The sequence below is a fragment of the Actinia tenebrosa genome, unplaced genomic scaffold (genome assembly GCF_029948245.1).
Source record: "Actinia tenebrosa isolate PJP-AT-01 unplaced genomic scaffold, QUT_ActTen_1.0 PGA_scaffold5__44_contigs__length_20552954, whole genome shotgun sequence".
NCBI lineage: Eukaryota > Metazoa > Cnidaria > Anthozoa > Actiniaria > Actiniidae > Actinia > Actinia tenebrosa.
The window spans coordinates 9,612,912-9,636,296 of NW_028292582.1; the positions used below are offsets into that span (position 1 = coordinate 9,612,912).

Genomic DNA, 23,385 nt, shown 5'->3' on the forward strand with positions numbered 1-23,385 from the left:
TAATATATTAAGTTTAATATAAAGTTCTCTTTAATCTTTAAATGACAATTTACATACCAAAAATATTCCGTAAAAAATATCGTGAATATGCCCTTAAATACAGAATTTATTAAAAATTACATGTTATGGGTTTCCTGTATACATATGGCCACCAAGAGGGGGCCTAAGGCGAGTAAAATATTTTTTAAAGAAACATATATTTTTTGAGTTCGATTTTAATCTTAAACTTTCTGGAATCTATTAATAACAAAATAAATAAACAAAAATTTATCGCACAAAAAAATATCGTAAAATATTTGCAGAAATAAAATATATTTTGAAGTTATTGTGTGTTGGGTTTCCTGTGTTAAAGCTCGATGCCTGGTTACTCATTCGTACGAAGAAAACCAAACATTCGAAAATGGGAGATGATTTTTCTCCTGAATTTATCTACGATTCTTTAAAGGATATGTTTGAAAATTAATTATATATTGACTATATTGCATCTGGACTTCTGTGTTGTGGAAGAAGAACAAAATCAAAAGTAATTTACGTTTGGAAAATTGCATGAATATTTATATCAAATGAGATGGATGAATGAATTTAGCTCCTAATTCTGAAAACGAAAGAGCCTAAAAGTTATTTATTTTCATGCTGACTACCTCCTGTTGAACTACGAAGAATATGAAGGAATATAGGGCTGCAAACGATTGGTATTTCAACGCGTTTTGCAGCGTTTTTTGTCCATAATTTGACTACGTTGTGCATCGATCCACTCTCAGCTCAGACATGAATATTGACGAAGTGGAACTCCTTTCTGACTCCAAATATCGACAATTTATAAACGCTGTGGATAAAGCATTGAAGAATTTTGAGTATTCCAGTGAGTGGGCTGACCTGATATCTTCACTTGGCAAACTTAACAAGGTAAGACGTGTTTGTGTTTATAAACATCTGTCATTTAAATTTATACGCACAGCTTTAATGCGTCTTTGTTATGAGAAATTATTCGCTCCTGTATTGATATTGAATACTGGAAGCACTTAGAAGAAATAGCCATTTAATTATTATAGCCGTTAATCTATAACAATTCGATATTTAATTCATCTTTTGAATATTGGCTAATAGACTTTGTTTGACGCGAGGCAATTTCGTTTTGTATTGCATAATTTCATGTTTTATAGAGTTATTGTTATTATTGTTATTATTTTGTGGTAAAACTTATCTGAGAAAGTGTATTATAATCAAAACTGAGGCCATGTTTGGATAACATGGGTGGCATACGCTGCTAACCCATCGTCTTTCACCACTGTGCTTCCAAAGGTTTGGGTCACTGTTTTGAGCAAGCCCTGCAGATGACCATGTGTGAATTGAGTTTCTTTGAACTCTGTTTTCCTATGCCACGAGGGTTTTCTCCTGGTTCTCTGGTTTTCTCCCTCCATAAAATCCACATGGGAGTTGTAACTGTTCTGTGGGTAGAATATCAAATGTAGTGGTAGTGTGTGTTAGTAATAACGTTTCCCTAATTAGTGCAAAAGTGCTAGATTTTTTTGAGAAAATATGCTGAGGTCTTGATAATTTACAATCTCATGTGAAAACTGAATTTAATAATTCAGAAAAACCTGCTGATAGTACATGTTTACATTTGTCATGTTAAACTCACAGGCTATCAGTGATTGGCTGAATGTTCTCATGATTATAAATACTTATAACTTACTTACTAACGGCCAACTGGTTAGCTCAGTTAGTAAGAATGTCGGTCTGTTGTGCGGGAGGTCGTGGTTCAAGCCTTGGCTGGACCAACACTCAGGGTCCTAAAATAACTGAGGAGAAGAGGAGAATTACATCTGCAAATGGTTAGACCTTCAAGTCTTCTCGGACAAGGACTTAAAACCGTAGGCCCTGTCTCCCAACCCTTCCTAACCTACAGTAAATGGAACCTGTTGAATTATTCATGTAGGAGTAGCGGATTGTCTCCCGGTTCAACAGCCTATCCCAATTTGGAGGCATAATACTTATCTACTAACAATTCACAATCATGATTGTAAGCTGCCTGTAAAGTCCTCCACTGGTTATAAATGTAAAAGCGCATTGAGATATTTGAAATGCGCTATAGAAGAACCCCACTATATATTATATGCTCTCAGCCAATCAGAGATGAGATTTTGAGTAATTTACTGTAGTGTGGTAGTGGGTGATTTCACGTTGCGGACATTACGTTCAGAGACAAAAAAACTGATTTTAAAGCTCTATAAAAAACATCCCGAGTATTGTAAATCAACTAAAGTTGTCTTTTCTCATAATTCATATATAGTTAAATAAATATCATTAAAAAAATTTCCAATTTCTCAATAACTAGTATTGATATTTTTCATTTTAAAGATGTTGCGGACATTACATTGGATATCAACCACACATTTGAGTCACTAAATGTATCTTCAATTTGTTGTGATTTGGAAACATTGTTTAGGGGATAACTGTTATTTTTAAATTAAGTAAAGATCAAATTTTAATTTCCCACAAAAAAATTTAAAAATCGCCCTGTCCTACTTGATTTTATAAGCAAAAGTTTGTGTTGCGGACATTACATAGGTAGCGTTGCGGACATTACATTTTTGGAACTTGTATTAAATCTATTGATATCTTTGCTGTTTATTGTCAGTTTTAGCTATTTTTTACCTAAAAATGATCATATTGCATATATTTCAAATAAAAGTCATTTCTAAAGATCACAAGTTTGTAATACAAAAAATCCTCCATTTTACATTATAAGTACTAATGCATGATATCCTACTGTATGTGCATGCCTTATAAACTGCTTATATATCACAGTTTCTATTATTTTTGCCATTGTCAGCAGCTTTCCAAATGAGAGCATGCTCAGTGATGACCCAGAGCATGCTCAGCATAGAAATACTGCTGAACAGGATTAATTCCAATCTTTTGGCTCTGTAATAAGCTTAGTAAACATGACATTTTTAGAGTGATTATTTCATAACAGAGATGCCCAAATCAAATACTGATAGGTCAAGGATTTTTCGAAGTAAGTTGAAACAAGACAAAGAAAAATATGATGTATACAAATGCAATGACAAGGAAAGGAAAAGACTTGCAAGAAAGAAACCAAAGTCTGAAACTCCTGAGGAAATTGAAAAGAAAAAGAAGGCAAACAGAGACCGTGTTAGGAAATTTCGTTTATTGCAAAAGGCTAAAAAGTCAAATGGCGCTTCTGGTTCTGGCAAAGATATCCCAGACCACACTGGGGCGTATAGCACTCCTCAAGCCTTGGGTAAAGCAGTTGGGAAAGTCAAGCCTTATCTGCCAAAGAGCCCAAGGAAGAGGAAAGCTGTAATTGTGAAGCTTGCCTCAGCTGCTGGAATACAACCCAAGAAAAGCAAGACCTCTGGCAACAAGAGCATCTCTGCAGAAACTGCTGCAAAAGTGAAAGAATTTTACCTACTTGACTCGGTGTCAAGGCAGTCTCCTGGAAGGAAAGATGTCATTGTGTGCCGTAACAAGGAGGGAGGAAAGGAATATCTCCAGAAACGTCATCTTCTTTACTCTCTGAAAGAAGCTCATGCTCTTTTTTTAAAGGAAAACCCATCTATCAAGATTGGATTGACCAAATTTAGTTTATTGAGACCAACAAATGTGCTTCTGTCATCAGACTTGCCAAGAAATGTGTGCCTTTGCAAGTACCACGAGAACATTAAACTCCTTTGTGATTGTTTGTCTAAAGAAATAACAGGGTTCCCTTGCTATTCTGGTGATTTTGTAAACAACTTTGTCTGCATTGATTCTGATTCAGAAGAATGCATGCTGAGAAAATGTGCCTGCTGTCCATCTTGGCTAGAAGAGCTTGAATATGAGGATTCAGCTGTCACATGGTATGAGTGGGAGCAAGTGAGTGTACAGGTGCCAGGAAAAATCAAGAATAAATCTAAGATTATCAAAAAAATGCAGAAACTTTGCAAGGAAGGCACAGTTAAGGAAGCATTGTCATCCTTGGAGGAGAAGGTCCCATATTTCCTTGAGCACGTCTTTTTGAAAAGAAAGCAATCAAAGTATTTTGAGGATAAACTTACAAGTATTGATACTGATGAAGCTGTGGTGCAGATAGATTTTGCAGAAAACTACACTTGTAAATATCAGGATGAAATTCAGTCAGCTCACTGGAGCCAGAATCAGGTGACCCTGTTCACAATAGCTATGTGGACAAAACAAGAGGGTGACAGAAAATGTGAATCACGTGTTATCATTTCAGATGAGTTGAAGCACGATAAGAAGGCTGTGGCTGTCTTTTTGTGGGAAGTGATCTCAGGGTTAAAAGTGAGGCATCCTGGAGTCAACAAGGTTTACATTTTTTCTGATGGGCCAAGCTCTCAATTTAAGAACAGATTTATGGCCAACTTTTTACACAAATTAGAAGAATTAGTTCATATCCAGTGGAATTACTTTGCCACCTCACATGGGAAGGGTGCTGTGGATGGCATTGGTGGAACAGTAAAGCGTCTTGTATGGAATGCAGTGATGTCTGAAAATTCCAACATTGTGTACAATGCACAGTCATTCTTCCAAGTGGCCAGCAGCCTTACCATGAATGTAGAGGTTACTTTTATCCCAGAGAAAGAAATTAATGAGAAGATGGCTTCATTAGGTCTGAATAAACGTTTCTCTGAAGCACCCTCAGTTCCTGGTATCTCTCGTTTTCACTGTATCGAGCCTGATGGGGAGGGTTTCCTTACCTGTCGCCTTTATACTACCCAGACAGCCACACAAAGCCTAGCGTTTGATGTTTATCCATATCTTGAAAGTGATTTTGATGATGATTCTGATGATGAAGATGAAGCAGAAGATTTAGATGACAGTTTCGATGTTGAATCTGATCAAGATTCTAACTTAGGCCACTCAGAGGAAAGGGACAGTGATGATGTTGAGTTTGTTAAAGAGTCCCTAAAGTCTTCAGATGGAAATTCATCTGATGACACATGTCATCAGTGCACAGTTGAGATGGGTTTACCAGACAATCTTAGGTCTGTCTTCAGCCAATCAACACCATATAACCCTCCCCAGTATATATTAAATGAAGTTGAGGCTGTCCTGAAAGGCTTGATTGATTTCAATGGGAGTCAACTGATTGCGCCTTCTGATTTGGAAAGCTTAGTCTATACTGTTTCTAAGTCTGCCACAGATGTTACATCCACAGACAAATGGCTAACCAATTTCATAATTGATGAATATATGAAGCTTATTCAAATTGCAAGCAAAGAAAATGGAATAGACATTATAACAGTTTCTTGGGAAAGTTTTGAAGCAAGAAATGCCAATGAAATCTCAGAGCTACTCCAAAAAAGTCACAGCTCCCCCCTGTCCTCAGATATGATTATAGTCCCATGCAACGGGAGGTCCTCTCAGCACTGGACTCTTCTTGTAGCACAACCAAAGGAAAATATTGTCTTGGTTTTAGACAGTAAGCCTGGGGATTTTGTTAAGCCTCCAACACAGAAGGCCATAGGTAAAATGGCATCTGTCCTTAAAGGGCTGGACACCAATGTTGACCTGAGTAAGTGGCATTTTTTCTGCAATGGCAAAGATGAAATCCCACAGCAGGGTAAAGGAAATGACTATGACTGTGGTGTATATCTCTGTATTTATGCCAGATGTCTTGCTTTACCAACTCAAATAGTAGATGAGCAGGCATTAATCCTTTTTAGACAATGCATGCTATGGGAACTTCACCGAGGAGAGTTACTTAAAATCCCCCTTCCATTAATAGAGACGGAGAAGTACTATGCTGTACATTACAAGTTTCGTTACAATAACAAAAGGTACTACATTGGGAGAGTACTTAGCTTCAAAGGGGAAATGGTGAAGATGAAGTACTTGTATAGAACTGGGGCCAACAGATTTGACTGGCCAGCAAGAGATGATGTTGAGGAAGTTCACATCTCAAGCATTTTCTTTGGACCTATCAGATTGGAGAATGCAGGTCCCTTTACTATCCCTATGCTGGTTGACATTGAAAAGGTTTTCTCCTCAACCAAATAATATAACAGTGAAATGAGAGGAACAAAGCTTAACTGTAAAGAGTGTTAAATAGCAGTTTTCATACCCTCTTGAACATTTAGAACATACATGTGAATATTTGGGCAGTATTTGATTTAGGTTTTGGACCCTTTTGCAGGGTTTGGAAAAATGTAATGTCCGCAACGTAATGTCCGCAACGATCTTTGAAGTAGCATTGCGGGGAGAGAAAACAAGATACATAAAAAATGTTTCCAGATATATATTGCTCTTATCAATCTAAAAGAGCATTTGTAATATTTATTTTCTTGAAGCACAGGTTTGGTCACTATGGGAATGTAAAAGGTCAAACGTTGCGGACATTACGTAATGTCCGCAACGAGTTTTTAATTAGTTCTTACTAAGAAGAGATTGATTTGTTTTGAAATATTTTTTATGATTCTTAAAGAGCATCATCAGGGGCATATTTTAAAGCATTTTGAGCATACTTATACTTAAAGTGCATGTTTTAGTTAAAGTTGAAAGTTATAGTTATTGTTTGAAACATTTTATGCTAAAAATGGCGAAGATGTCAGTCACCCACATGCAGTGGGTGTGGTCGAAACCAATAAAAATTTTATATTTTCTTGAAGCCTGATTTTTTAGCTTTTAGATAACATAGGTTTTGTAGGGTTAAACTTGATTTAAAAAACCCATCAATTTTAATGTCTCATGTGAAATCGCCCTAGTCGTATATGTTGGATGTACGGAATGATGTTTGTATTTTCAAGAGAATAGCATAAATTGTCTAAAATGGGAAATCAGTTTGATTAGTAATATTATTTTTGATCAAACATATTGCTTTCTTGTTTAGTCAGATAGCATATTATTTCCAAAAGTTTTGCTTCAATCTTCGTAAGAATCAAAACTCAGTTTTTATTTTGAGAAACAAATTCAAATCCAATTTAAATTTTGGCTTCATGAAATGGTTGCCATAACGACTAGATATTCTTGGAAGAATTACCATACCAAATTTAACAGTGAAAGGATATATTGTTATATTTAAAAAACTGTCAAAATAATCAATAATTAGTAGGTTGATAAAGGGAGTTATTGTACAAGTAAAAATTCAGAAAGCAAAATAGTGAATATATTTTAAAGATACACCTATTTTGAAAAATCTTGCTGGTCAGACATCTGAAATCTGAAATCTGAGACCAAGTAACGCACCTTAAATTGTATCATATTCGCATACAGGCCTGCCGCTAGGGGGGTTCGATGGTTCCAACAAACCCCCCATCCATCTTTTTAGGAGTAGGAAATAATGTTTAGCGCTATTTTAGTTTTTCAAGTAATGGCATATTAAACTAAGATTGGTAGAAAAACAAACCTCCCCTTTCAATGTCCCAGTGATGGGCCTGGTATAAATGCTGTAAGTTTCCTTTTAGATTGGAATATTAAATAAGGCTTGTCCTTTGAGTAAGAAATGTGATTTTTTCCAATTTTAGCCAGAAAACATAAAGGCACAGAAATTATTTTATCTCATATCGCCCAATTCAGATCTATAAATAAATAACTTTATTTGAGTGTCGATGTATTTAGTTTATGCAACTAATTGGGGGCATTTAAATGAAACTGAAACGAAGAAATAATCAAAGAAACATAAAGTGTGTTAAGAATCCCAACTGGCAAGGAGGCAAACCAGTTGACTATTTACAAGCATGGTCGAGAAACTGAATTTGAACTAATCAGAAACCAGGATAAATACAGTCTCAGCTAGTGGCCACAGCAGGACTCAAACTCAGCACCACTAGATTGTGAGACCAACGCTATGACCACTCGACCATGCTGCCTCCTTAAACCCACATGTTTTTGGAACAGTTGTACAGTATTCTTTAAAGATGCATGGCACAATACTGACAATAGTGAAAAGCTAATTAGAATCATTGTTGAAAAATTAGGATTGATTGATTAGAATGTCAAATTATTTACAGTGCAAGTTGGGGGTCGGGGGAGCTTGGAAATCCTCTCCCTTCTCCCCAAAACCAGAAGGCCCTTTCATAGGCTACAATATCACTATTTCACTGATGTTTGTCTGTTTGTCCATCTATTGATTGATCCATTCATTACAACAAGTTTATTTTATTCTCATTTTATTATAGGTACTACAGTCACATCCAAAATTCAAAGTAGTCCCACGAAAAATCCTCATCTCCAAGCGACTATCACAATGCACCCACCCCGCCCTCCCTAACGGCGTTCACCTCAAGGCACTGGAAACCTACGAACTTATCTTTAGACGGCTGGGCAAACGAGGACTTGCTCAGGACTTGCTGTTGTACAGCTCAGGGCTGTTTCCATTGCTCGGAAATGCCGCAATGTCTGTGAAGCCAGTGTTGATGGGAATTTATGAGGAGTTTTTCGTGTCGCTTGGGAAGGCGTTGATACCATGTTTACCTGGATTTTTACTGGGCTTGTTACCTGGTATTGAAGAAGGCTCTGAATACACAAATAGGTATTTGAAAGTGATTTTTCGTTATGTTTGATAGTTTTTGCAACAATTTATACTGTGGGCACACATTACAGTAACTGGGACCTCTTGAATAAAACTGACCAATCAGATAACGGTAAATAGACAGAAATTGAACTGATAACAGCGTTAGCCAATCAGATTATCACGTTCTTGTGCTCTCATAATATTGATGCACTATCTGATTGGCTGGTTAAAAAATATTGAACTAAATGTCGCAATATGATTGGTTAATAATACTAGTTTATCAAAGTGTTCCTGGTTGGAGTATCCGCACGGTAAGCAAGCAACCAACTTCTTTATTTTCCAACCTCTTGATTTAGTGACCAGTTGTCAAAGTCCCAAAGATGGTCTTTGTCCTAATTCATACCTCTATTAAGTGACCAACCTCTATTTAGAGACCAGTTGTCAAAGTCCCAAAGAGGGTTTTTGCACTAATTTATACCTCTATTAAGCGACCAACCTCTATTTAGAGACCAGTTGTCAAAGTCCCAAAGATGGTCTTTGTCCTAATTCATACCTCTATTAAGCGACCAACCTCTATTTAGTGACCAGTTGTCAAAGTCCCAAAGAGGGTTTTTGCACTAATTCATACCTCTATTAAGCGACCAACCTCTATTTAGTGACCAGTTGTCAAAGTCCCAAAGAGGGTTTTTGCACTACTCGTTACCTGCATTAAGCGACCTACCTCTGTTTAGCGGCCAGTTGTCAAAGTCCCAAAGAGGGTTTTTGCACTAATTTATACCTCTATTAAGCGACCAACCTCTATTTAGTGACCAGTTGTCAAAGTCCCAAAGAGGGTTTTTGCACTAATTTATACCTCTATTAAGCGACCAACCTCTATTTAGAGACCAGTTGTCAAAGCCCCAAAGATGGTCTTTGTCCTAATTCATACCTCTATTAAGCGACCAACCTCTATTTAGTGACCAGTTGTCAAAGTCCCAAAGAGGGTTTTTGCACTAATTCATACCTCTATTAAGCGACCAACCTCTATTTAGTGACCAGTTGTCAAAGTCCCAAAGAGGGTTTTTGCACTACTCGTTACCTGCATTAAGCGACCTACCTCTGTTTAGCGGCCAGTTGTCAAAGTCCCAAAGAGGGTTTTTGCACTAATTTATACCTCTATTAAGCGACCAACCTCTATTTAGTGACCAGTTGTCAAAGTCCCAAAGAGGGTTTTTGCACTAATTTATACCTCTATTAAGCGACCAACCTCTATTTAGAGACCAGTTGTCAAAGTCCCAAAGAGGGTTTTTGCACTAATTTATACCTCTATTAAGTGACCAACCTCTATTTAGTGACCAGTTGTCAAAGTCCCAAAGAGGGTTTTTGCACTAATTTATACCTCTATTAAGCGATCAACCTCTATTTAGTGACCAGTTGTCAAAGTCCCAAAGAGGGTTTTTGCACTAATTTATACCTCTATTAAGTGACCAACCTCTATTTAGTGACCAGTTGTCAAAGTCCCAAAGAGGGTTTTTGCACTAATTTATACCTCTATTAAGCGATCAACCTCTATTTAGAGACCAGTTGTCAAAGTCCCAAAGAGGGTTTTTGCACTAATTTATACCTCTATTAAGTGACCAACCTCTATTTAGTGACCAGTTGTCAAAGTCCCAAAGAGGGTTTTTGCACTAATTTATACCTCTATTAAGCGATCAACCTCTATTTAGTGACCAGTTGTCAAAGTCCCAAAGAGGGTTTTTGCACTAATTTATACCTCTATTAAGCGATCAACCTCTATTTAGTGACCAGTTGTCAAAGTCCCAAAGAGGGTTTTTGCACTAATTTATACCTCTATTAAGTGACCAACCTCTATTTAGTGACCAGTTGTCAAAGTCCCAAAGAGGGTTTTTGCACTAATTTATACCTCTATTAAGCGATCAACCTCTATTTAGTGACCAGTTGTCAAAGTCCCAAAGAGGGTTTTTGCACTAATTTATACCTCTATTAAGCGATCAACCTCTATTTAGTGACCAGTTGTCAAAGTCCCAAAGAGGGTTTTTGCACTAATTTATACCTCTATTAAGCGACCAACCTCTATTTAGAGACCAGTTGTCAAAGTCCCAAAGAGGGTTTTTGCACTAATTTATACCTCTATTAAGCGACCAACCTCTATTTAGTGACCAGTTGTCAAAGTCCCAAAGAGGGTTTTTGCACTAATTTATACCTCTATTAAGTGACCAACCTCTATTTAGTGACCAGTTGTCAAAGTCCCAAAGAGGGTTTTTGCACTAATTTATACCTCTATTAAGTGACCAACCTCTATTTAGAGACCAGTTGTCAAAGTCCCAAAGAGGGTTTTTGCACTAATTTATACCTCTATTAAGCGACCAACCTCTATTTAGTGACCAGTTGTCAAAGTCCCAAAGAGGGTTTTTGCACTAATTTATACCTCTATTAAGTGACCAACCTCTATTTAGTGACCAGTTGTCAAAGTCCCAAAGATGGTCTTTGTCCTAATTCATACCTCTATTAAGTGGCCAACTAGTATATTGCAGTAATTTACACCTAATCCAAAAAACGTTGTCATAAGTTGGATCTTTGAATAAACTTTTCTTCTATCGCTTTTCGCCTATCTCCTATTGCCTATTGCCTTTGGCGATAATAACGTTTTGTTAAAATTAGGTTTATACCTCTTTTAAGCGACCAACATCTATTTAATGACCAATATTTTGCAGTTATTTATACCTCTATTTTATGACCAGTTATCAAAGTCCCAAAGGGTTGCCGCTTTATGAAGGTTCAACTGAGCTAGTATCTTAACTCTAATGTTTATTTCAGGACCATATCCATCCTGGAGTCATGCAGTCAGAACACGGACATGCAAACCTTCTATGCAACGCTGTGGTCTTGTATTCTGTCAACTGCGAGTATTCGTCTGTCTGCTGTAACCTTTATAATGTCTCGACTGAACAAAAAGACAGCTGTCAATCATGAGAATATTCTTGGAGATGATATTCCAATGACGGTAGGTTATAAGTGCTTTTCGGCCTCGGGAATCAAGGGTGGTGTAGGAGTAGTGCACTCGCCTCTCACTTCTAGGTATTGCGTTCGATATCTAGAATCGGAATCACTTGTGAGTAGAGTTTGTTAGGATTATACGGGTTCTCTGGTTTTCCTGGCTTAGATTAGCCCAGAGGTTGTTTCAGGGTTCAATCTGTGAGTTAGCCATGCCCTGACTTAGATCAGCCCAGAGGTTGTTTTAGGGTTCAATCTGTGAGTTAGCCATGCCATGACATAGAAGGGTTTAATGATGATGAAAGATGAAATGAATGTTGAATTTTAGATTTCGGCTTCCAAAGGACTCTCGTTATAATTAATCGCGAAGACTCGAGCTTCAATCCCCTCTGCAGCATTCAATATTTTCAAAATATCATTTTCTTTTCTAATTTCCAGGTTCAGTCAATTTGCGTGGCTTTAGCAGATCCCAACGTCTTAGTACAGCGATGTCTTCTCGACTTTGTCTTACTCTTCTTGCCAATGAACAAGGCTACGCGCATCTCACCATCCGAAAAAACAAAACTTGCCGCATCTGGTCTTGGAGTTCTCTTACGCCGAGATATGTCCTTGAATAGGAGACTTTATTCATGGCTTCTAGGCCCTGAAAACGAAGAGACCCCAACAAACGATAGTTTGTCAAGCGTTGAGGAGATTACGGAGAGTTTTAGAGAGACTTATTTTTCGCTTCATTCAAAATCGTCGACGGTCGAGGCCCTTCGGTTGTTGTTCAAGTGTCACTACAGTTCGAACGTCATTGTGAATCCTATAAGTGGTTCTAAAAGGATGCATAAAAACGAAGCACTTTGGCCATTTCGAATTCTTATAAGTCTTCTAGATAGGCCAGAAATTGGGAATACGGTGCTAGAAGAAGTTCTTATCGAAGCGTTCAGGGTTCTGTATTATCGATGTAAAGAAACAACGGATAAATCTGACGAGCTAGAGCGAAGGGACTCGTCTGAAAGTTTCGACCCAGAGGAGGAAAGCGAAGAAGACGCTACAAATAAGTCCAAAATGACTGACGAATTGATTAAGACAGCCAATTTACTTTTTAACGCCTTTGAGCCTTATTTCATGTGGGATTACGTCTGTAAGCTGCTGTCAGCGAGTAAGATGAGCGAAGAACAAACGAAAGAAAAAGAGTTAGAAAAGACAGGAGGGGAAAATGAAAAAGAGACCAAGAAAGAGGAATCCAAGATTCCTTCAACGACGTTTTCAGAAGTTCTTCACTTGACCGACATGTTGCTCGACATTGTGGCATTGGTATGTATTGTATGAACGATGCGAAGCAACAGAAACAAGTGGGAAAACTCGTAGCTTTTTTTTTTACAGGAATCGGATGTCGAGACGCAGACCGAACATTGGCCGAGGTTGCTACGTCACGTTACTAGGGAGATGACGTCACGGTGTCAATCAATGGGCTTGGTCGAGATCCGCGAAGGCATCTGTCTGTGTTCGAAGCTTCTTTCCCGGGTTATGCCTTCTATGAAGCCGGTTGAACGAAGAACCCAGACGTCGATGTCTGTTGCTGGGAGCGTCGCTTCGGACAAAGCCGAAGGGAGGTATGACGGTAACCATGGTAACAACGGTAACCACGGTTACCAAAGCAAGCATAGTAACCATAGCAACCGATATGAGTCTCATCCACCATGCAACACATACAAACAGCTCACATCGTCAAGTGACTCTTCGTCTGTGTCTAAGACTGACGATTCAATATACGATTCAATTTTTAGGGACGAGTCGTTTAGCTCTTCAACCGAAACAGGTAGCTCCCCTACGCGGGAAACTTCCGAAGGACAGCTGGTTCATGTGGCGAGGATCTCCACAGCAGAAGACGGGTGGAGTGTGGTAGACCTTAGGAAACGGTTAGAGACCGGAGCCAGTGGCGCCGGTGATGAGCGGTCCTATGATGAGAGCGAATCAACCGAAACAGATGAAGATGATGAAACCATTGATGTCAAAGATATCTTAAAAGCAGAACAAAAAGCACTGAAGAAAGAAAGGTCGGAAGAAAATAAAAATAATAGCGAAAAAGAAGAGGTTGATAAGGATGATTACGAGGAATGGATGGAATGCCAAGAATCTATTGACGTCACTCAAGATTGCGTGACGAAAGAAGAGCGCGTTATACGAGTGGAAAGCGGTATAAATAAAGGGCCATTCGATGATCAAGCTTCAACACCAGGTTCTCCAAATCGCTCTTTTCAACCTTCGGTCATACAATCTTGCATTGACTATTTTCAGTCCTTCTTCTATGAGTTTGTCAACAACAGAATCATCTTGCCCTCAAAAAATGTGGCAGAATTTCAACGAACGATTTTATCAAATTCAGGATATGTTCTAGATGAGCTTTTGGGCTTAGATAAGTGCTCAGACAATCGGGAATTAGCGACGAAGGAGAAAAAGGAAAGCTCTGACTTGGATAAAGACGAGGAAGAGAAACGATTGAATAAGCGTTTGCCATGGGAGCAGGAGAGTTCTTTGCTGTGTGCAGAAGCGTTTGCAGCAGCCTGTAGATTGTTGGTGGAGTTGTCGTGTTTTCCTGTGTATTGTACTAATGATTTGGTGGCAGAGGACCAAGCTGATGGTGAGCGGTGTTTGTGTAAAACGTTTTTTAGAAAACACTATAAATGCTGTACAAAGAAATGTGTAGTTGAGTGGCAAGTCTTGCCACACGACTATACATTTCGTTGTAAATTATACCGCTTTCAAAACAATTTTACTCCCAAAATATTAGACATATTACTCTCAAATTTTCAGTAGTTACGAACTAAGACATTCTCTTTCGATTTCTGGAGTCGGTTTGGTTGTAGCTTGAAATTTTTGTTATGCTAATGAGGAAAAAAACGTAAATAACGATCGGTCTATTGGGGAAGGATTGGGTCCAAGGGTTCTATGAATGTGAGCGCCACTTGTTTACCCTCACACCCAGCCACTTAACCATCCAACCATCCATTAACTCATTCCCTTGCCCACTTACTCTACTCATCTCCCAATCCACCCAACTACCAACGCACTTACCCACCCAACCATCAATGCACCCAACCATTCGGTCACACACTTATCCATGCACCCACCCAACCAATCATCCAGCCATTCCCTTGCCAACTACCAACTTACTTACAAAACCAACCAATCATTTACTCACCAATTTATCCATGTCCATTCCCTGAAATTAATTTATTCATACATTCACTCACCTAAGTCTGTCTGCGCGTTGGAGCCTTATTGTAGTTAATAGAGAGTTTTAGATTTACGTTCACGGCAAACGTGAAACGTCAGTTGGCCAGTAAAAAATTCTTTTAAATTACTGAAAAAGAATCGCAAAAAAGTCCAAGTAGTAGAAAAACAAAAGAGTATTTGCGCTTGGTGAGAAGGTTTGTAAAAGGTAAAGTAAAATACACGAAAACTATGAAAACGTGGTTACGTTTGCCGTTTGCGGGGAGAAAAAAAGGTAAATCTAAATCTAACTCTCTAATCTCTTTATTTCAACGTTTTGTTCGTTCCAGCTTCATGGAATTCTAACCAATTTTTTTCCTCCAATTTTGAAACGTTAGGCAAAACTGACTCCCAATTACCAGAATGGCTCCAAGCTCTCATCGTGTGCTGTTTTAGAGTCAGTGATTTTGATATCCAGAGCTCAGCCGTGGGTACCTTGTTAGATCTACTGAACTTAACAATGTCAGTCAGTCCTATATCTGGAGAAGAGAGACCTAAGACGACGGTTGTAGTTGTGGTCATACCTATGATATCGCATGTGAACCTGAACAGTATAGAAAAGTCTTGTGTTTATAATGTAAGTAATATGAACATTATGATGGTGATTGTGCTATACTCTTGTCTCTTCTCCTCGACCCTATTTCCTTTCCTTACCCCTTCTTTCCCTCTTCTGTGCTGTGCTGTGCCGTGCTGTGCCGTGCTGTGCCGTGCCGTGCTGTGCCGTGCCGTGCTGTGCTGTGATCTGCTGTGCTGTGATCTGCTGTGCTGTGATCTGCTGTGCTGTGCTGTGATCTGCTATCCTGTGCTGTGTTCTGCTGTCCTGTGCTGTGCTGTGCTGTGCTGTGCTGTGCTGTGCTGTGCTGTGCTGTGATCTTCTATGCTGTGTTGTGATCTTCTATGCTGTACTTTGATCCACTGTGATGTGCTGTGCTGTGAGCTGCTATACTGTGCTGTGATCCACTGTGATGTGCTGTGCTGTGCTGTCCTCTTATCTCCTTTCCTTTTTTCTCCTCTGCTCTGCTCTTCACTCCTCTCTTCTGATTTTCATTCTTTTATCCCATAGGTTATTGCGGAGAGTTTGTGGAGCAGATTGAAGCAGAACTCGTCACGCTATCATCAACGTATCGTCGAACTGTTCCTCCAGCTTCACAGTTTAACACCGCGACCATCTCTGTGTGAGAATGTCATTACTAACTCACTGATTGACCGCGTACAGGTAACCATAATACTCATAAAGAAATAGAAAACGCCCTTGCGGGCTGTGTGCATTTATAAAGCATGCAATACAGGGATGGAAGACGCTATTCAACCGGTACTTCATACCGTTTGATTGGAACATGTTTCGAGAGATTTTACTCTCACCGTCAGCAATACTGATTGCCAGCACTGATGTATGTAATCGTGTCTTGACAAATAAGTATAACAAAAAGCCTTCCTTTCGTCGTCCCCCTCCCTCCCCCTGCCCCCCACCCCCACCTCCGAAAACACGGCTCTTTTCTCAGGCCGAGGTAAAAAAAGTTTGAAGCTCTGTATTGAACGATTTGTGTATAGGAAAGCCGTTTAGATGGCCACTGGAAGTTTGCAGTATTCTGGCACGCAGCCCGAAATGTAGTTATCCAAGACTCTGGCCGAACGTCGAGGCTTGGCGATGTTCGACCTTTAGACAGGTAAGAACAAACGCAGCGTGTTGATTTAGATCGTGCGGTCATTCAAGGTTCCCCCTCAGACAATAGCGAGCCAATCACCGTTGCAGCAGTTTTGCCAGTGGAATAGCCCACTTCCGAGATATCCTTCGCTTGTCATGCACAAAGGTTTCAGTATGAGGCTACGTGCTAAATTAAATTTATTCTTACCGCCTGTCACGAATGACTAAGCATTTAGCACGTAGCCTCATACTGAAACCTTTGTGCGTGACAAGCGAAGCATATCTCGGAAGTGGGCTATTAAGATATTGTCCACGTGTATCAGATCACGTGTTATTCCCTAGAGTATAATATCTTTGTTTAATGGTTGTGCATGAGAAGACACGTGAATATGGACACAACTTAAACAGAAAATCTTATTCTCGAGAGAATGACATGTGGTCTGAAATGGGACAATATTACTCCCATGTCATTTAATGGAAATGTAAATCTAGACGATTTATTTACCTTTTTTGTTAAACATTTTCACAGAGCCTTGTTTATAATGTTGGACAGCCTCGAAAGTGATGATCCTGAGATAAGGTATGTCTTCGTCAATAAAGCCTTCATCGATAAACCCATTCAGCTTAGTCATAATATTATATAAAATTGGTCTCCAATTCACCGATTTCCCCATAGATTGTACGTGGTGTACTTGCTGTTATGGTCACCCAAAAATTTGGACACTGTCGTTGAATTGTCGTACAAATGTACAGTTTTGTCATTAGAATTCGTTTGGTTGACAGCACGTGGTTATCAGTGTTTCACCACCATTTGGAGCAGATATAAATGAGATTTAAAGACTCTCATTAATCAACGGATTCACCTCTTCACCTAGGGCGTAATGTTTACCCTTTTCAGAACATGTGTCATTCCCTAGAGCATCATTACTTTGTTTAATGGTTATGTATGAAAAGACGCATGAATATGGATAAAACTCGAACAAAGAGTCTTATTATCAAAAGAATGACACGTGGTCTGAAATAGTCAAACATAACGCAAAAGGTAAAGTGGTATATAGACCTCGGCTCGGGCGTAATTTTGTCCTATTTCAGACCACGTGTCATTCCCTAGAGTATCCTTCCTTTGTTTAACGGTTGCGCTCGGTTGCGCATGAGAAGACACATGAATATGGATACAACTCAAACAAAGGATCTTCAATTCTCAAGAGAATGACACGTAGTCTGAAATGGGACAACATTACACCCAAGCCGAGGAGGTCAATTGAAACTTCCCAACAGTTTTGATACCCCAAAAATGACTCGCAGAGCAGAACTAGGTTTAAAGGGTTATTATCTTTTTCTAGGGTTCTTACCAAGCAGTGGCTCGCGCATGCGCTCCAGCATGGTGATCTTGGCCGCCTTGTCGATCCTCTATTGGTCTTACTCCTTCATCCAGCAACAACTCGCTTATCAATACACCACGCGTTAGACTTAAGGAGAAAAGCTAAAAATAAGGACATGATGAAAGGTAAGTTACAGTGGGTCCTTAACCTTGAGGCCCGTTCGCACTTTCCGCTTTGGGTAGCATGTTGGTTCTGTAATTTTCCTTCCTGATTGATACCCAATAAAAGTTGTAAAATACGTCCTCGTCCTCGTCCTTGTTTTCATTGCCCTCGTTTTTATTTACCTTGTCCTTGTTTTCCACGTCCTCTTCCTCGTCCTCTTGCTCTTGCTCTTGCTCTTGCTCTTGCTCTTGCTCTTGCTCTTGCTCTTGCTCTTCCTCTTGCTCTTGCTCTTGCTCTTGCTCTTGCTCTTGCTCTTGCTCGTGCTCTTGCTCTTGCTCTTGCTCTTGCTCTTGCTCTTGCTCTTGCTCTTGCTCTTGCTCTTCCTCTTCCTCTTGCTCTTGCTCTTGCTCTTGCTCTTGCTCTTGCTCTTGCTCTTGCTCTTGCTCTTGCTCTTGCTCTTGCTCTTGCTCTTGCTCTTGCTCTTCCTCTTGCTCTTCCTCTTCCTCCCTCTTCCTCTTCCTTGTCCTTTGTCCTTGTTTTCCTTGTCCTCGTCCTCATCCTCGTCCTATCTCGTTTATCTTGTTCTTTACAGACGATTCGTTAAGAAAATTTGAAGTCGACAGGAGCTACTCCCCAATAGATGACTCTCGAAGCCTGGGTATTAGTGGGAGTGAGATTGAACGAACATCAGATAGTGAGAACGAGGAGGAAGAGATCAGAAGCAACAGGAAACGATCAGTCTTGAGTAAGTGAGAAAATATTTTTTTTTCAAATACACAAAATACCACTGTGTTCCTTGATTACGGAGTCATTCCCTCATTTCCAATTGCCCTATTTCACTAGGACGCCACTGCTTGTTTATGTGGGGGATAGAATCGCCAAATCCAATAGAAAATTCAACAAAATTTGCTCCTAGCGAAACAGTTTAATCTAAAATGGCCTGGTTTTCAGATAATATGTGTTAATATGTACTAAAAAATATTCTGAGCGTTTGCTGGCTATTCTACTTCTCTTCGTGGATTGATTGATTTGACCCCCTCCAACGACCATGATCCTTTGCGTTTAAACAATAGATTGTTTTGATGTGACGTCATTAAGAAATAGGTCAATTTCGGAAAAGTTTTACGATGGAAAAATAAAACTTAAAAGTCCTTTATTTGCCCTTCAACATGGCGGCCATCACGTGACACAATTTTTTTTTTACTTTGAAGGAAAAGGATCCAAAGGACCCTCTAGGCAAAACAGCGAAAAGAATACTCGTCACAAGCTGCAATCAAGTCAGGTCAAGCCCATGATCCATCCACTAGATCAACACAAACTGCTGTACAGATTGATCTATGACAGCAGGCTCACGCTTTACGCGTTTAATACGTTGTTGTCCATAATACGGAGCGCTCCGCATCAGTTTGTTTGTGCTGCAGCATCTTGTAGTGTCAGTGCTTCTAATACCCCGCATCAGGATAAGATTAAAGAGTTACTGGCGAGACATCGGAGGTCGTTGCTAGGGAAAGGGTTTTATGGACCGTTGTATGATACACCTGTATCGTCTACTGGTGAGTATTGAGGTAGTATACGTACATTACATCTCGTCTCATCTAATTCCATCAATCATTCCATTTCATCCCAACCCATCCCATTTCATCCCATCCAACCTCATTCCATTCCACCCCATCCTATTCCATCCCATCCCATCCCATCTCATCCCATGCCATACATCCGTCCGTTGTCCATCCATCCATCCATCCCTCCCTCCATCCCTCCCTCCCTCCCTCCCTCCATCTCTTTCATTTGTTCATTCATTCAGTATTTCTTTCTTCTTTTACTATGTATTTTTCATCTTTCACTGCTTTATTCCTTTTTTTTATACATCCATTCGCCTTTTGAATTCTTTAGAATTGTTATCATATCTACCTGCTCATTTCTTCATAATCCTATTCTCCACTGTTTTATTTGTCCCAGGAAAGCAACAAGCTTCACGTCTGTTTGCTGGAACACTCTACCTCAGACCAAACACCAGCAAATACCTGGAAATCCTCATCTCAGTCGCGCTTTACTTCATTCGAAGTGAATATCCTGCGACCCTTAAACTGGATGATGTAGACGTCGATGGTAATACCCAGGTACAGAAAGAGCTTTTATTATTCAAACAATAGACCCATTTACCTTGGGCCTAATGTTTTCCCATTTCGGACCATGTGTCATTAGTATAATAATACTCTAGGGAACGACATCTGGTCTGTAATGGGAAAACATTACGCCAAAAACAAAAGGGGCCAAAATCCCCTAGAGTATCATTTCTTTGTTTAATGGTTGCTCATAACAGCACCCATGCCATTGGGTTTTCCGGCAATCTCGTATCCAGAGCCTCCGTTTCTTCTAACCTGCGGCGAAAAGCGAGGGCTCTGGCACTGCTCTGGCATAATCCATTTTTGGCCGTGCGCAGTTTTTAATGTTGACTTTGTCAACTATAAGGGCCAGGATGAACCGTTGATGGATCATTCTGTTAAACTCAGTTTTGGACTGCGTCAGTCTCTTCCCTTGGTCAATATTTGTAGTCTCAATATGAGTTATTGTACCTGATATTATGAGATAGGAGTTTATCCGGTCAGGTTTGACGGAGGGCGAAAAGCCAGAGAACCCGGATATAAATCCTTGAATCAAGAGAGAGACCAAAGAAACTGTTGGGATTAAAGCGAATGTATCATTTGTACTGATTTCAGGTTCAGATGACGAGCGCAGATGTATTGACATCAATCATATGGCAACTAGTTGAAGTGGTTCGCGAAAATGCACTCGGAATGGGTGCTTTCATCAACGACCTCTTCACCCGCTGCAAAGTCCAAAAGGCTCTTCTTCATTGTCTTCTATCTACTCTCTACGAACGAACCGGGCTAAGGACGCCATCCGTCCGTGCGAACAGCGAGGGGTTACCGTCACGTATTTCTAAGCAAGCCAAGCAGTGCCAGTTACGAGCTTTCCAAGTGAAGCTTCTTCATCTTTTGCAAGCGATATTTGTATTAGAAGACAATATTGATTGTTCCGATACTGGAGTAGTTGACTTATTACAGGCTGGTTTGAGTCCTCAGTCCCCGTCTAAGACAGAGAACGAGCCACTACTACAAGGTGCAGTATTTCGTTACATCCCAGGCAAAAGTCTTGCATTTCAGAACATGCTCTTGACCGCTGTCTTGCACGGTCTTCAAAACGATGATTATGATTTACATCACGAGTGGCTTCGGTTTGTTATCGCGTGTTTACCGCATATGAGGAACGCTCTTGGGTCGTGGGTCGTGGTCGTTGTGGAACAGGTTGGACGAATGTTGCAGAAGCAGACTAATCTTTACGTCCCTTTGAACGTGAACAAGACGGATGATACTTTATCAAATGACAAGTAAGTCAGTTTAGAGGCACGCCATATATCCATGAAACAAAACCAAGGACGTATCGTCTAATTGCAGCTATTTTGCTGCTATTTGATAAAAAAATAATAGATACATTACTAGTGCAGGAATTTGGAACAAAAGCAAATACCTTTACGAGTCTTTGTTTGATTTATGCCTGAGTGAATTCCTAGTGTATTTTACACCTAAATAGTTGATAACTAAAGTATTTAAGTGATACATGGCTAATAGTTGTTTCACGGTATATGGCGTGCACTCTTATTTGTGCACGACAAAAGCGGATCCTGAGGTATTGAGGAGTTAAATAGTCAGCTATAGGTCAGGTAGTGTGATAATGAAGGTCTTTAAGATATTAGTTATCAAATGTAAGGGAAAGTATAGATTATAGGACAAAAACTAGACAAAAATAAGGGAATTAAAACACAAATTAAAGCACAGAAAATAGAATTAAAAGCTTACTGTTCAGCATGGCTATCACATCTCATTGAAGAGTATAGGGTTAATGGATTCCAAAAAGTTATGATAACCTTTGTCTCTATGGCCCCGTCCTCACGTGTCCGGACATTTTTGTATCCGTATCCGGAAATTTTCGAAAACGGTCTCTAGAGTGGAAATTTTCGAATACGTTCCGAATACGGATACGTGTGGACGGTCGTATCCGCAAATTTTCGAGTACGCTGACGTAAACACGATTTTGCGCATGCTCAATAACAAAAACTATCCGTCAAAGGGACTAGGCACTAGCGTGCATCAGGGCGGATCATGAAATTTCCGGATACGTGTGGACAGCGAAAACGATTCGAAAACGATTCGAATACGCTGCGTGTGGACGCGAACATTTTCGTATCCGCAAAAACAAATTTGCGGATACAAAAATTTCCGGATACGTGTGGAAGGGGCCTATGAGTCGTACCATAAACACCCCATCTTGGGGGGTCTTGGTCCATGGACTATAAAAAGTTACAAAGAAAGCAAAGGTATAGAAGACCCAAACTGCTTTATTTTTCAGATCTTCTGAAGCTTCTCTCCCACCAGACTACGTTCTTTCCCTGCTCGAACATCTTAGTACCATCTGCCACTTCTGTTTGGTCGACACCATGCCAACATCACCAGGTCTCTCCCTGAAACCGCGCACCGCACCTTTTCCCGCCACTACGGGCTCAAACGTTACATCCGAAGCCAGCCATTCATCGAACAGTGGTCAGATCTTTGCGAATCTTCTTCACGCATTCTCGGCTCAGTCCTCGACGGTTAATCAGGTACCAAATACCGAGGGTCCAAAACCGTATCTCGAGGCACGTGAAGGACTGTTGAGTATCCTTCCCTCGGTATTAACAGCTTTGGTATCTGTATGGAGTACTTGGGATTCCGAGGCTCACGATTCCACCAATCAGCGACTACCAACTGAGTCATACTTATATCTGATTGGTTCGCCAAAGGTTTGTATTTCGACGCCAGAATTTTACAGAGCGGCTTTTGCGCATACTCCTCTATCTCAGCTGCATACCGCTGGTTTTAATGAACGCATGTCGGAATGCAGCTCAATTTCGAGGGCAAAACAATAGGTTTTCAATTCTCATGAGATTGAAATTCTTTTGTTTTGTCCTCCAAATTGAGCTTCTTTGACGTCACATACAAGGGGTCTATTTCAACATGGCCTGTTGTTAACACTAAAATTGTTATTCTTTAGTCTGTTCGTCTACAAGTCCTACAGCTTCTCACCCCCATCGCTATGAATCATACCATCATATTCCTGGCTTCTCTGGCTGATGTTTGGCATCAACGAGGCAAGCGCAGCCGACAGTCGTCCAGTAAACCGGTTGGACCGGTTGTGACACGTGCCACAGAGGAGCAGGTCGCTATCGTGGATATCGTCTACGCGCTGAAGGTAAGAAAAACCAACCCTGTCCAGTCATGGAGCGTGTGTTTATATTGACTGTGCCGTCTGTCCGTCCGTCCGTCCGCCCCTCCCTCCCTCTTACCATCCCTCCATCCATCCCTCCATCCATCTATCCATTCATCCATCGATCCGTCCATCCATCCATCCATCCATCCATCTATCCATCCATCCATCCATCCATCCCTCCATCCATCTATCCATTCATCCATCGATCCGTCCAT

General features: G+C 40.1%; 2 protein-coding genes across 2 annotated transcripts in view; both read left to right on the plus strand.

Moving 5' to 3' along the window:
- The first annotated feature begins 522 nt into the window (after positions 1 to 522).
- Positions 523 to 23,385, plus strand: part of LOC116301712 (protein DOP1A) — a 28,392-nt gene continuing 5,529 nt past the window's right edge. Inside the window, exons 1-17 of the mRNA XM_089037836.1 lie at positions 523 to 906; positions 8,145 to 8,497; positions 11,297 to 11,483; positions 11,912 to 12,775; positions 12,845 to 13,074; positions 13,249 to 14,102; positions 15,073 to 15,311; positions 15,798 to 15,950; positions 16,286 to 16,401; positions 16,909 to 16,959; positions 17,723 to 17,886; positions 18,456 to 18,608; positions 19,075 to 19,416; positions 19,823 to 19,983; positions 20,584 to 21,254; positions 22,274 to 22,703; positions 22,955 to 23,152. Of these exons, the coding sequence (XP_088893962.1) occupies positions 769 to 906; positions 8,145 to 8,497; positions 11,297 to 11,483; positions 11,912 to 12,775; positions 12,845 to 13,074; positions 13,249 to 14,102; positions 15,073 to 15,311; positions 15,798 to 15,950; positions 16,286 to 16,401; positions 16,909 to 16,959; positions 17,723 to 17,886; positions 18,456 to 18,608; positions 19,075 to 19,416; positions 19,823 to 19,983; positions 20,584 to 21,254; positions 22,274 to 22,703; positions 22,955 to 23,152 (5,304 nt within the window). The 5' untranslated portion in view covers positions 523 to 768. The remainder of the gene's footprint in view (positions 907 to 8,144; positions 8,498 to 11,296; positions 11,484 to 11,911; positions 12,776 to 12,844; positions 13,075 to 13,248; positions 14,103 to 15,072; positions 15,312 to 15,797; positions 15,951 to 16,285; positions 16,402 to 16,908; positions 16,960 to 17,722; positions 17,887 to 18,455; positions 18,609 to 19,074; positions 19,417 to 19,822; positions 19,984 to 20,583; positions 21,255 to 22,273; positions 22,704 to 22,954; positions 23,153 to 23,385) is intronic.
- On the plus strand, positions 3,318 to 6,602 carry LOC148906507 (uncharacterized). Its single transcript, XM_089037332.1, has one exon. The coding sequence runs from the start codon at positions 3,796 to 3,798 to the stop codon at positions 6,025 to 6,027; it is 2,232 nt and encodes a 743-aa protein (XP_088893458.1). The 5' UTR covers positions 3,318 to 3,795; the 3' UTR covers positions 6,028 to 6,602.

Bases quoted from the DNA above. Each gene is read 5' to 3' on its own strand.
- LOC148906507 (XM_089037332.1), top strand. From the start codon at position 3,796: ATGCTGAGAAAATGTGCCTGCTGTCCATCTTGGCTAGAAGAGCTTGAA.